This window comes from Palaemon carinicauda, chromosome 2 (assembly GCF_036898095.1).
Source record: "Palaemon carinicauda isolate YSFRI2023 chromosome 2, ASM3689809v2, whole genome shotgun sequence".
Classification (NCBI taxonomy): domain Eukaryota; kingdom Metazoa; phylum Arthropoda; class Malacostraca; order Decapoda; family Palaemonidae; genus Palaemon; species Palaemon carinicauda.
The window spans coordinates 194,377,241-194,391,111 of NC_090726.1; the positions used below are offsets into that span (position 1 = coordinate 194,377,241).

Consider the following 13,871-nt stretch of genomic DNA (forward strand, 5'->3'; position numbering starts at 1 on the left):
TCTTGCCTCTCCTGTCTTTGACAGGAAAGGGCTGCTGTTTGGAAACCGTTGTCTTCGCTGCCGCTGCCGGTTTCGTCGTCTTGGACTGGCGAGGTTGTTGTTGAGGTGCTGGAGGTCTTCGATGTGAGAGCCCTTTGGAGGAGAGAATCCTGATTGGATTTCCTCCACCTCTCAGCTGCCTGTTCCACATCCTTGGGCTCAAACAGGCTCTTTCCCATAAGGGAAGTGTGTCTGAGCTTGCCGACTTCGACGGTTGAGACCTTCTGTTTCTGACCAAAGGCCTGAGGTCCTGTGGTTCAGAACGTGGGCCCCCACCCTCCCTTCTTTTTAGGCGTCCGAGAAGAGCATCAAATCTGGGGGGAGGACGAGAAGAGCCACTCCCTTTCGGAGGTTCTCGTCTATAACCCACCATTGAAGGTCCGTCCGTTCCACAGGACCCATAGGGACCAGAATGTCCAGGGAATCGTGACACTGATTCCACCGAGACTTGAGCCGCCATTGCAGGGATCTCATCCTGAGGCACCCATTTGGAACAAGACGGGCCAGAGAGGAAAGGTGACCGAGGAGACGTAACCACGATTGGGCTGGGAGGAGTTCTCGTCTGAGGAAAGGATCTGCGACCCTCCTCAGCCTTGCTATCCTTCTTTAACATGGTCTCGACTTCTGCCCGTAGGGATAGCCCCTTCGCCGATCCCATGGCATAGGAGCTCAACGACACTGGATTCGCTGTCAGGGGAGGAAGAGATGTTATAAACGGGACGCGATATCCTTGACTGATTACAGAAACCGTCTAGGTATCGGCCCCTAGTTGCTGCCACCTGGTTGCGCAACTTTGTAGGCATCCCCCCACTGGTGGACATGCAGGGAGATTGCCAATCCTAGCGTTTGCGGCCTCAGCTGCTCCCCCTAGGATTCTTGCCTCTCCTGTCTTTGACAGGAAAGGGCTGCTGTTTGGAAACCGTTGTCTTCGCTGCCGCTGCCGGTTTCGTCGTCTTGGACTGGCGAGGTTGTTGTTGAGGTGCTGGAGGTCTTCGATGTGAGAGCCCTTTGGAGGAGAGAATCCTGATTGGATTTCCTCCACCTCTCAGCTGCCTGTTCCACATCCTTGGGCTTAAACAGGCTCTTTCCCATAAGGGAAGTGTGTCTGAGCTTGCCGACTTCGACGGTTGAGACCTTCAAATGGAACCTCTCTACCACCGCATCACGTCGTTTCAAGATTGAATTGGCCCACAAGTTCGAGACTTGGTGGGCCAGAAACTCAATGGTGCGGGTGCCCGAGAGGAGGAAGGTCTCCAGGGCCTTCCTAGTGCTTTCCTTGGACAGATCTTCGGATCACAAAAGGATGCCCAGAGACCCCAACCAGACATCCAGCCACGAAGTAGCCTGCATGGCACACTTCGCGACCTTCTCCTGGTTTAGGATCTCTGTCGCCGAGAAAGTCACTTGCCGGCTAGAGAGTCTATCAAGAGGAACTCCCTTGGTAAACTCTTCCACAGAGTGGTGCAATGGAAGAGCTAAACAAGGCTCCTCCATGATCTCAAAATACCTCCTCTGGTGGACACGAGGAGGCGGGAGGAGCTTGTTGCCAGCAGTGGAACGGCTGGAGGAGGCGAGCTCGGAGAGCTAGCCCTCAACCTTATCTCTGGCACTCTTGACCCCTTGGAACCAGGGCAGAGCCGCACTGGCCTTAGTGGGTTTCTGAGTGCCAAAGACTCGGTCCAGGACCGCGTCCTTGCCCTCACGAGGGGGAATCTCAGGGTCCGGAAACTTGTTGAGATCCTCATCAGAGTCAAGACCTGCCAGAAGGCATGCTCTGACTCTTGCTGCTCTCCCCCTGGAGAATTGGCAGCGAAGTCTCCCGTCCCCAAAGACTCTTCTTGGGGGGACACGTGGACGTTCTCCGCGGGTCTCGTTGGCTCTGGTCGAATCCTGGAAAAAGACTTCAGGATGGTCTTCGAGTCCTTCGGTTCCCTCCTAGGAGGGATACAGGACTCTAGCAACGAAGTCTGAGGGCTCTTCTCCGCCCCAACATGGGACGATTCTCCTGCTCGAGGTGGGGTTGCTCCCATTGGTGCGGTGGGAGAAAGTCTCACCTCGGAAGACTCCCCTGAGGACGGAAAAACCTCGTCCACTGGGGATGGAGAAAACGTCTGCAGGGGGAAGGAGGTTTCCTGACGGACTTCTTGGGACCCAGCTTGACCCAAGGAGAAGTCACCACGATCTCTACTCCTCTCTTCCTCTTCAGAGGGGTCGGAGCTGCCCTTGGTTTGGGGCCCAAATCAGAGAAGGCAGGCTTAACAGCCTGGACGACAGCTCTGATAAGGGACTCAAACCATGGCTGCTTACTGACAAACGCAGGGTCAGAGACTCCCTCTGGAGGGAAGGGAATCGAGCGATCCTTTGGAGCAGAGACTACAACATGGCCTGCCTGAAAAGAAAGGGAAGATGATGGGTGCCTGGACCTATCTGAAGACCTCCCCTCCTCCTGCAAGCGCGCTGGTTTGCGCTTGCGCGGGTGTGTGTGTGTGTGTGAAGACAACCTAGCTGCTCTCGTTCCTGACGACTCGTTCGGTAGCTCGCGTTGCGAAACCCAGTGGAAATCGCGCTTGGGCTCTCGCTCTTGCAAGGGAATAATCCCAGGTTCGCGCACGTGTGCGTGCGCACGGATATGAAGGCTCGGGAGTGCTGGCGAGCAGGAGAATGATGGTGCGCAGGGCGTGCAGGTGGGCAACTGCGCACAGGTGACGGTGCGCGTGGGCACGTAGGTGAACTACGGCGAGCAGGCTCGTGGGCGCGATTGCGTGCTGGGGAGTGATGGCGCGCAGGATATCGATGGCGCGCAGAGGCGAGCATGGAAGCGCTAGGAGGAGACTGCTCATGGGCGCGCAGTATCTCGGAAGCCTCTGGAAGGGCGCACGGTAGTAACAGGAACCTGTGCACGCGATGGTGCGCAGGCGAGGGCTGACGAGTGGGCGAGTTCCGAGGGCGCGCAGGAGATCGCTAGCGAGAAGACGAGGGGCGAGTCTTCTTTCCTGTGCTCAGATCCGAAGATCGAGGGCGCGCAGGAGGGGAGCGCTGGCGAGCTGGAGATTGTGGGCGCGCAGGATATCGTGGGCGAGCGTGGCGCGTAACAGGATTAGGGCGTGCAGCTGTGCGCTGGCGAGTAGGAGATCGCTGGCATGCAGGAGAGCGCTGACGAGCAGGAGATCGCTGGCGTGCAGGAAAGCGCTGACGAGCAGGAGAGCGCTGACGAGCAGGAGAGCGCTGGCGCGCGGGAGAGCGCTGGCGCGCGGGTGAGCGCTGGCGCGCGGGTGAGCGCTGGCGCGCGGGTGAGCGCTGGCGCGCGGGGGAGCGCTGGCGCGCGGATGAGCGCTGGCGCGCGGGTGAGCGCTGGCGCGCGGGTGAGCGCTGGCGCGCGGGTGAGCGCTGGCGCGCGGGTGAGCGCTGGCGCGCGGGTGAGCGCTGACGAGCAGGAGATCGGTGAGAGCGCTGACGCGTTGATTCTGCAGCAGGAGCTCACTGGCGCGTTGTCCCTGGCATAGGATGTCTCTGGGTCGTTATCTCAGGAACATCAGGAGCAGTCGAGCGCTTGTGCGCAGGAGAGCGTGGGCGCACAGGGGATACCTGGCACTTAAGGGACTTGCCCACATTGTGAGCAAGCCCCTTTTGCCCCAAAGACACCGGTGCCCATTTGAAAACGGGGTGCGTGGGCGCCCACAGCGCGGCAGCTGTCAGGAACGGTGAAGGAAGGTCAGCAGGTCTGGCAGGCGGAGGAGATCGCGAACGATCTGCAGAGAGGTCCAGTGATGCAGCTGCAACGGTCAAAGTACGGAGAAGAGGATCCTCTGCGGGGTACTGCGAAAGCGAGGAGTCGAAAAGGCGCCTCCTAACTCCCTTGTGGGGAGAAGGAAGGCCTCTATGGCGAAGAGGAAGACGAGCCTTGCGTCGGATACGTCCTCTGGAGGCATCAGGAACACCATCGGCAGTCCTCTGAAGAGGAGTCTCTGATAGTGAACTCCCCCGAGGGGAAGAAACACCTGCAGGAGAGACCGTTGGACTTGACCCCTCCCTCGAAGAATGTTTGGAGGGGGGAACCAAGCCTTCAGCAACATCAGCACCCAAGGCAGAGGTTTGACCCAACTCGCCGGAAGCCTCTGCCACAACAACGTCGACGATAGACAAAGGGTCAATCTCCGCTATCACCGGCGACTGTTTGACAGCTGCTCCCAACTGGATAAGGTCAAACAGGGCTTCCCTGGAGGGCGAACCCTTAAGCCCCAAGGAAGCCCAAAGCTGCAATAAATCATCATTAGCAACATTAGATAAATCCTCCCCCAGAGGAGGAGGAGGAGGAGCTGCCTCGCTATGGGAGGCAACTCCCTCTCCCGAACCCCAAGGTCGGTCAACACAAATACGGCCTACGCTACCACTCGACGGCCTCTCGGGAGAGACCGATCGAGTGGGAGCTTCGGAGGAGGTTCGAGCAACGAAAGAAGAGTCCTTGGAGATTTCCTTCTTCAAGGAGATCCTTGAAGGAGAAAGATCCTGCTTGGACTTCTTTCGGCACCGGGAAAACCTCTCCCACTGGGAGGTAGACCACTCCCTACACTCACAACAAACTTTATCCTTATTACACCGTTGGCCCCTGCAGAACGGACACAAGGTGTGAGGGTCTGTCTCGACCGCCGACATATAGGCTAAGTCCCACAAGAGCGGTCTGGTAATCCGGGGCATTTCCGCATGATAAAGAGAGAGGTCAACTTCCAAACACACAACTGAAAGAAAAAGCAAAAAAGATTAAGGCTGTCAATACGCGAGGGTGAGAGCAGACACGTCTGTTCATCACCCGAGCCAGAAGCAAAGTGAACTAGTTCACCGGTGTGTGAGGGGGGAGGGGTAGCTAGCTACTCCTCCCCTACCCCCTCGCTACCCTCGTTAAAAATTTAATGGCTCGTCACTTCAGCTACGCCGAAGGTAATACCCTATTTAAATAGCGTGGTTTGTATTTCGGTTACGGAACAAGTGAAAATTGTCAGTCAAGTGAGGGGGGGAGTAACTTGTCCATCAAACTCACCTGCCAATATTTAACCATCTTACTAAGATTCAATGACTAAACAGGTTTGTGCAAAGGTATATCCATATAATAGACAAAAGTTTCTAATTTTCCTGGACATAAAACAGGCTTAGTGACATTTCTACCTGATGGTAGTTGATGCTGACTAGTGCTGAGAGCCCTATTCAGTCTCAGTTGTGTAGCATTCTTCACTTGATCGCTCTAACCTGGGGAGACCTGGGTGGCAGGATTTGCATGTAATAAAATATTGAAATTCTAAAAATTTCATATATGTTAATACACAATCATCAAACTTTATTGCTCATACAGTACTACAGAATAAATGACAACATTTTTTTTAGGTAATTTGTATTTTTCCTAACTATACAAACGCGAGTCCTTTAATAGCATGCTTTCAGCAAAGCTGATGTTAGATACTGCTAGGTGATGGGGAAGCTCAGGCCACCGAGCCCTCACACTAACCTTCAGCCTAGAACTTGTGGGGTGGTTGAGGCAGGTAATATAACTTAAAGGACTTAGCTTTGCATAGTTAGGAAAAATACAAATTTCTTTAAAAATTTGTAATTTGTTCCTACACGAATACAAATCCTCAACCTTTAGTAGAAGACTTTATCTTTAAAAGGGAGTAAGTCCCTTTACTGTAACTGGCAGATTTACTATCCGGGAAATATATAAGCACTGTCAACCTTCTAACACCCTCATCATAAAGATGTGACAGGTGTAAGGCTATGTCACGACCAGGAATGGTATATGGTCAAGGAGATATCTATATGCATGGAGGATATGTTGTCAGATTGTATGGTCATTATGAAAAATTAATTGCAAACATTTGACCAACTTACTTGCAAGAAAAGTTCCTCAATCATGCGACTCCCCAATATTTAATGTCCAATCCAGCAAAACTCAGTCATTCCTGCACCCCAAGGAATGGGAAGAAAGAAGGGGTAGAAGGGCCAATCAATTTAACTTATCATTTCAGACTTATGTAGCTGCCACTTGAGTTGCAGGCATCCTCCCACCAGTGAAAAAGCAGGAGGAAAGCCCCATCCTAGTGGGGGCGCCACCCATGTCCATCACCTCTACCCACTTGTCTTTTCTGCTTCTTACCTTGAAAGGGCGGTATGAAAGGTAAAGACTTCACGGTGTTCTGCCACGAATCGTCCTTAGCGGTCTTGTGCACTTACCTTGCCATAGGGGAAGTTATAGTCACTACAGGTGCTAAGGAGGTGGGACAGAATGTTATGACCCCATGAAGAAGGCATTACTGGCTTAACTTTCTCCGTTTCTCCACAACTGCCTCCACGTCCTCGAGAGGAAACAAGGACAGAGAGTTGACTGAGGAGTTACAAAGGAGAACCTCTCTCTTCGGCACCTGCTTCTGAAACCTGGAGATGATAGCATCATGCTTCTTCAGGATCCAGTCAGCCCATTGGTTTGTCATGCGTGTTATGGGCTCCACTGCTCTTGCACTTGTGAGAACAATGTTCTTACACAATACTTCATGAGATCAGAGATCCTCGGTTAATGTTAAGTAGCCGACTGTTACGGACCAGTGGTCCATCCACAAGGAAACCTGAAGGGTCACCATCAACTTCTCCATATTCAGGGTCTCCACATCTGAGAATGCCACCCACTGCGTTGCCAGCTTCTCAAAGGTTAAGCCTTGGGACAAGGCCAACAATGCCTGGTATAGTAGCAGTGGAGAATGGTAATCATCCTATACATTATAGTACTTTCTCTATCCCACGAATGGTGAAGGAAGTAGCTTCAACGATTTGCTCACTTTACGGGAATTTTTTCTCGCAGATATCTGCGAGTCTTTCTTAGCAATGTACCCAGAAGCAAACTTAGAACATTGTAGGTCCAACCGTTGTCTGTTGGCTCGAGGAGAAGAGCACAGAACATCTATGGTCATGTCTCTCCCATGCGGAGACAACTGCTGTAGGGTCCTCCAGCGGGAGAAAAACACTAAGGCGATGGTTGCATCGGAGACCTAATGAGGAGGAGACACCGAAGGGGCAATAGACTGCGTGCAATGTTTCTCCTCAACAAACTGCTAAGTCTGTCCTCCGATGGGGAACCAGGAATTACCAAGGAGGGCTACAGCAATCGAAGGACTTTTGACCTCTGAAAAGCAAAAGAAGGAGGGAAGTTACCCAGGGATGAGGCGCTGTCAAACTACTATGGGGAATGACAGTCTTCTCCTGATCCCGGGGCTAACCCACCACCACTCTTCCTGAACCGCCTTCAGAGGACGACAGGGAAGAGACGGAGGGGAGTGTTATTATTATTATCTCTAAGCTACAAAACCTAGTTGGAAAAGCAGGATGCTATAAGCCCAAGGGATCCAACAGGGGAAGAAAGAGAAGGGTGAGACTTCTTAGACATTAAGGAAGACCCCCTAAGGCAAAGAGTCCCTTCTGGCCACTCCTTGCATTCATCGCATGTTGAGGCATCCAAACATACGTGTCCTCGGAAAGAACGGCACACCTTATGAGAGTCTACCTCTAAACTACTCTACTGTACTCATAAATGTGCCGCAGGTCTTGGGTGGCACTCAAGTGCATGTCCGCATGACGAGAAATCACACAGCTGGAAAAAATAAAAAATAAAAATTGTTAGAATTTTCAAAAGTATTGTAAACAAAAGCAAAAACTGCTAAGTTTCCAGCAGAGAATAGGTTCACTCTCTGATAGCTGAAATCCAACAGAGGCCACAATGATCAGAGGGTAGGCAGTTGCCTCCCAGCTACCAGTTAAGTAATTACTTGACAGTTGTTTACACCTCGTTAAATGTTTTAACAGCCGTATTTCAGCCTTTGCTATTCTTCTACAGTAAAAAATGAAGGGTTTGCATGCATGTGGAAACAAAACGTTTTGTCTATGCCTTTTTTATATCAAACAGCTATAAATTCACTCGTCCTGACATTCTACTAAGTACAAACACTAAGCACATGAACAAAACAAACTCACATTTGCAAGAATTATCCAATACTGTACTGTGTAAGCCAAGTGCCAGGCATTTTATTACTGAAACGGATGCTTTGACCGAACGTTCAACAGTCAGCGCTCCCTCTTCGCAGGGGTTAAGTAACAGTGACAAACGCGAAAAGCAAGAATTCGTGAATTCTAGTTGGCCTGGGTTGATTCCTAGCCTAACAACTTACTGCTCAGTCAATTAACACTAAGTACTGACCAATATTGTTTTTACAGTATAAGTATTGCATTACGGTATGAACACATTTCAGTAAGTGTAAAGTACATGTACACTCATCTACATAATACTGTGGTACACATAACACTAGTCATCACCACACATAGGTAAATAATGTACTGCAACAACAAAACACTATTCTTCCTATCTAATATAACACTCGCTGATACTGTAGTGTACAGTATAGTATTGTAATATATGTACAGTACTATCACTACAGCACAGCTTAATTAGTTAAGATAACGCTCGTAAGTGTTCGCTGTTTTCAGCAAGTCACGCAGGCTGCTAAACCTCACCGTATACATAGCCTATATCTAAATTACTATAGTATACTACAGAATTTTTTATACAGTACTGTATAGTAGATAATATAACAAAAACACTACAGTAATGTAAAATAAATACAATAAAAAAATAAGAAAGAGTGTCAGTACAATACCAGTAACCATTTACGTATAAAGTTATACACGGTAAATCTGAAACATGATGCAAGTCTTTGAGCCGTCGACTGCTTAGCACATGGGGTAGCATAATGTACATATCACATTTCATACTAAAATCCCTATAAGCACACTAGATATGCACAGATTTTTTTTACATCAAAACGCAATTTTGCACAAAAAGGATCAAAGCGGGAGATACACATGCGAGTTGAGATGATGCAAGACTGAGGCCAAGTGAGCGAGAAGTGGGGTGCTGTCCTGAGTGGAGAAGAAAATTGCATGAAGGATGCTGGGTTTAAAGGAGCAAGGTCAGTTTGAAATTCAGGCCGCGTGAGTACTTATTGCGAAACTGTGAGTGTGATTTTTTATTTAATAAGTTACATGGTTCCCTGTAATGCGAACAATCAAAATCACGAAGAAAGAACCCGCGAAGAGGGAGGACCGACTGTACATATTATGAACACGATTATTTTTTGGGGGGAACACCGACTCCTTAACACGTGTATGTGATCTTAAATATTCTACATTGCAGGAGCTCCTCCTGCAAACCCGTTCATAGTTTCTTAATTTATCTTCTATGTTGAAGCTCTGCCTCCAAAACCCTGTTTACTTATTCAGTTTCTAAACAAGTATAAAAACAATGTACACAAGTTCAAATAAATACAACTCGCATGTAACCAAACAATGAATCTAAACAATTCTCACCTTATTCAAAGTCACTGAATACGAATTCCTCGGCCTCCAGAAACTATAAATTCTTTCGAGGAAGTCTATTGATAATCTCTTCTACACCTGCAGTTCTTATCCATAACTACACTTCTTGTAAACATCAAAAAATTTTGCCTAATAACACTTCACGAAACAAATAATAACCTAACGGAGATGTAAGCATTTAAATTCAAACGTGTCTAAATTTCAATCTTACGTCACAAGGTGATGGGCGAATGAACCATACTTGGAGTCAATTCTTCGTGTGACTCGACTTTATCGACCTATACATTATATATAAACACAGGTTCCCCACCTAAATTCTTTTTAAGTATTATTAAATGGGTAATAATTGCGAATTAACAAGACGTGTCCCAACCAACTGCAAACTTAACCAATGCACTAAGAATGTATACTGTACAGCTGGGTCTTCATAAAAGTTAGATTTGAACATGATATAATTTAAGACGACTGAGGCTCTAACTATCAGGAATTTTGTAAATCATGCAGGAGCTACCTGACAGATGTGCAGACCGGGCAAAACTTAGGAACTATTGGCAAGGTAACACTAAATCATAATTCGTAAATCAAAAAAATAGATTCAGAGGGTAGTTTGTAGCGCTACGGCCAAGCGTCCTAATTTGCTTATTATCGCTCCGACTGTTATCTTGTATAGAATAAAATCGTTTGGAAATGGTCTACGGATCTTAAATATGTTGTGTAAGGGGGCGTCCGGGGGGGCGCAGCCCCCCAGGGTAAGGACACGGCTTTTAGCATAGGTTAGGTGGGTTTTTTAAGTTAGCTTTTCCCGTCGTACTCGTAGGTAAGGAAACTGTTGTGTAAGGGGGGGGGGGGGTCCAGGGGGGTAAAGCCCCCCTGGGTAAGAATACGGCTTTTAGCATAGGTTAGGTGGGTTTTTTAAGTTAGCTTCTCCCGCCAAAATCGTTTTTAGAACGACGGCCACAATTCAGAATATTCCCGTTTTCTACGGGATCTGGCCGTCACCCTACAAAGGCTCCGATTCATAATTTCATATTTCATACCAAAATAAACATAATTTTTCCCTAAGAGGAAATCAAATTGACAAGTAATAAAGTTTAATTCTATCCCAACTAACTAAATGAGTTGGTGAAGTTTTACAAGTCCTCAGGGTATCATTTCAACTTAAGTAAGGCCCTGTATTATTTTCAGGTAAAGTTTTAGGAGTCTTTGTATAATGATGGACAGTACCAAGTGCATAGAACACCACCTAGCCTAAACTTCCACATTTAACCTAACTTACAAGTCGTTTCCCTAACTAGCCTACTTGGCTAACGCATGCCCTTGCGAACCCCCTTAGACTGCCGATTTCTTAGCTATCGGGTTAGAAAATAAGGGAGTCATGGGGCAGGACCATCATAATACTTACATTCCCCCAGAGAATAATCACTAACGCATGATCACACTGAGGTTTCAAAATGGTCTTATTAACTCTAACCGTGTAATTTTTCGATTGAGTCAAAATAGAACAACAAGCCTTTGTATATCATCCGCCACTTCCTCCCACGTGCATACTAAATGGACACCAACCAAGTAGGTAAGGACATAGGTTATGAACTGGCCGCTGATAGGTTAGGTTAGGTCTAGGGCTGTTCCCCGATCAGTAAGGACACAGATATCAAACTTAGGTTATGATGGAGCCTTTGTCTATCAGCGGCCAATTCATAACCTATGTCCTTACCTACTTAAATAAGGGGGGCTAACATCCCCCCTTACACTGCCGTATTCTAAGTAAGCCTTAATAATACATACAGGTGGCCGCTATCATACAAACACCCCGGTTAGGATTGTTATTGTTCCTGGTTCCTTATTGCTCACTCCGCAAAATAAGTTTGCGGGCACTCTATCTCTTTATAGATATGTGCAAAGCTTCTAAGCTTATTTTTATTATTGTTATTAAGTTTATATCATCTGTGCCTTAAATAAATTAATATCATAATGAGGTTCTCAATCTTTACTTTTATTCCCTTCTACTTTGAAATTGGATATGGTAACACCTTGCTATCATCAGTTTTGGCAACCTGTTGTGGTAATCAGTTTGGGCTTCTTAAACTCTTCTTTTATATGCATTGCCCTATCTATAAATGCAGCCAAATCCCTGCTAGGATTTTTCAGCATACCTAAACTTATTTCTACATTCTTTAGCTGTTCTAACTTTGGGCATAATAATAAATGTTCGGTAGTGTCTTCTTCCTCTTTGCACAAGTCACACAAATTGTCATCATATTTTCCCCTGAAATTTGCTTTTAAGTTGAGCATATTTAATCTTGCTTTCATCACAAGGGATGCCTTATCCAGATACATTTCTCTGATATAAGGCAGAGGGCCATTTCCTTTAATAAATCTTAATTTTTTCATTATTTTCTTTTTTTCTTCAATAGTTTCTTCTATTTTTTCTATAATTCTTTTCTTGATTTCTTTTTTCAGGGTCCTTTTCCCCCAACTTCTTATTTCTTCCACTTCCATCCCATATTTACTGCAGATTTCTTCTACGCTCTTGCTCCAGCACTTCCCATACGGGTTCTTCAACTGATCCTCAATTATCTCTCTTACTAATCTTTTTTCCTCGGAGTTTATGATGTTATGGAAGAGCATTAATTTCTTATGTTCTATACTGCAGGACACCGGCCATATTCCTGTTTCTGCAAGTATGCCCCAATATTGGTGGTGCAAGGGTAAATACATGCATGATCTATTCCAGGCAATGCATAGTTTTTCTTTAGAAACTAACCATAGGTGGCATATATAATTGTGGACAGGTCTCCATTTTCATCCTAGTGGTGTATGTATGATGTCGGCCACCCGTATGTATGATGAGGGCCGACTAAGAATACGGTATGGGGGTGTTTGTATGATAGCGGCCACCTGTATGTATTATTATAGCTAACTTAGAATACTGCAGTGTAAGGGGGGACATTAGCCCCCCTTATTTAAGTAGGTAAGGACATAGTTTATGAACTGGCCGCTGATAGACAAAGGCTCCATCATAACCTAAGTTTGATAGCTGTGTTCTTACTGACCGGGGAACAGCCCTAGATCTAACCTGACCTAGAACACTTAATACTTATCGTACAATGCAGTATAAAAAAATGCAACACGATATTGTAAATATCATATAGAGTTTGGTAAGTGATACAGATATGGGATATCAGCCTAAAATCTGATAGATAAGGTAAAAAATCTATTCAGGTGGCAGGCTGTATCGAAAGTCAGTAATGTTACGATAAATTCAGTCTTACCTGCAAAAACAGTTCATAAATCAAATCCTCGTTTACCCTATCGTCTAAATTCCCCACCCACACGACTTGGCTATCCTCTTCACTCATATTTAGAAGGTAGGAAGGTTAATTAACTCTTCTCTGATAAGGTTTAGTTACAGAAGATTGAGAAGAATAACAATCTACGTTAAATTCTACTACACAGGATGAGAACACTGGGTCACTTCACCAGCCTCTTGGATCCTCACGATTCAGTAAAGTAATGCTTCTCATTTCATTTCAATTTTGAAAGCCAAAGGTGATGGATGGGAAGAAGCTGCAGTACTTAAATCGTACCCTGAATAGGAAGAAGGAAATACTGAAAACAATTATCCTGGATATTCAAGAAAAAGAAAGAAGATGGTGGAAACAACCTGCAAAGTACTTAGAAGAATTAAGTATAGGCATCAGACAGATGAGAAGAATGAACAAGGCAGAAATAAAATCGGAAACCAGAAAGGGGGATACTGAAAAGTGGAAAGAAAAAATAGAAAGTAAAGTGAGCTTAGAAATATATAGAACGTGGAAGAAAGAAATTAAAGAAGAGTGACTTTATGACAATACATTTGCTTCAGTGATATTTTTTTAGAGCAAGAACTAATACGTTAAAACTAAATGTTGTAAATAGACACAATGGGGGGATGTAAACTATAATTTTTGTGAAAATGAGGAAGATTTGATACATTTTTGTTGTTTTGTCGGGAATATAGAAAAGAAAGGAATGCAGTAATTGATCTACAACAACCATACGAGGAAGAAATAACGAAAATAGTAGGATTATTTGTAATTACTGAAACAAATATAGAAAAGAAAAAAAAGAAGTATTAAACCTGAGTGGAGGAAAAGACAAAACAGTATAAAAAGATAAACTTTGGAGGCGCCGTTGCAAAGGCTACAATGCCTCACCCCTGAACCAGAACCTGAGCCACATTCAAATATTTCGTAGCTTTGAAAATTAATTCACAAGAGCACATTACTTAAGAAACCCAAATCATCTGTTTCTCTGCATCAGTTTTAAAATTAAACATTCGCTTAGAATAAAAAACTTACCATATTACTTCGAAAAACTTTTTTTTCAGTAGGCTACATTGGGCTGGCACAATTTATCGTACTTATGAGAAAGTATAATAAAAGGGT

The 13,871-nt window shown here is 46.0% G+C and overlaps 1 protein-coding gene across 1 annotated transcript in view; it reads right to left on the minus strand.

Annotated features, from left to right (window-relative positions):
- Positions 1 to 12,910, minus strand: part of LOC137629280 (RNA-binding protein 7) — a 38,643-nt gene extending 25,733 nt beyond the window's left edge. Inside the window, exon 1 of the mRNA XM_068360544.1 lies at positions 12,717 to 12,910. Within this exon, the coding sequence (XP_068216645.1) occupies positions 12,717 to 12,803 (87 nt within the window). The 5' untranslated portion in view covers positions 12,804 to 12,910. The remainder of the gene's footprint in view (positions 1 to 12,716) is intronic.
- Positions 12,911 to 13,871: the final 961 nt, after the last annotated feature.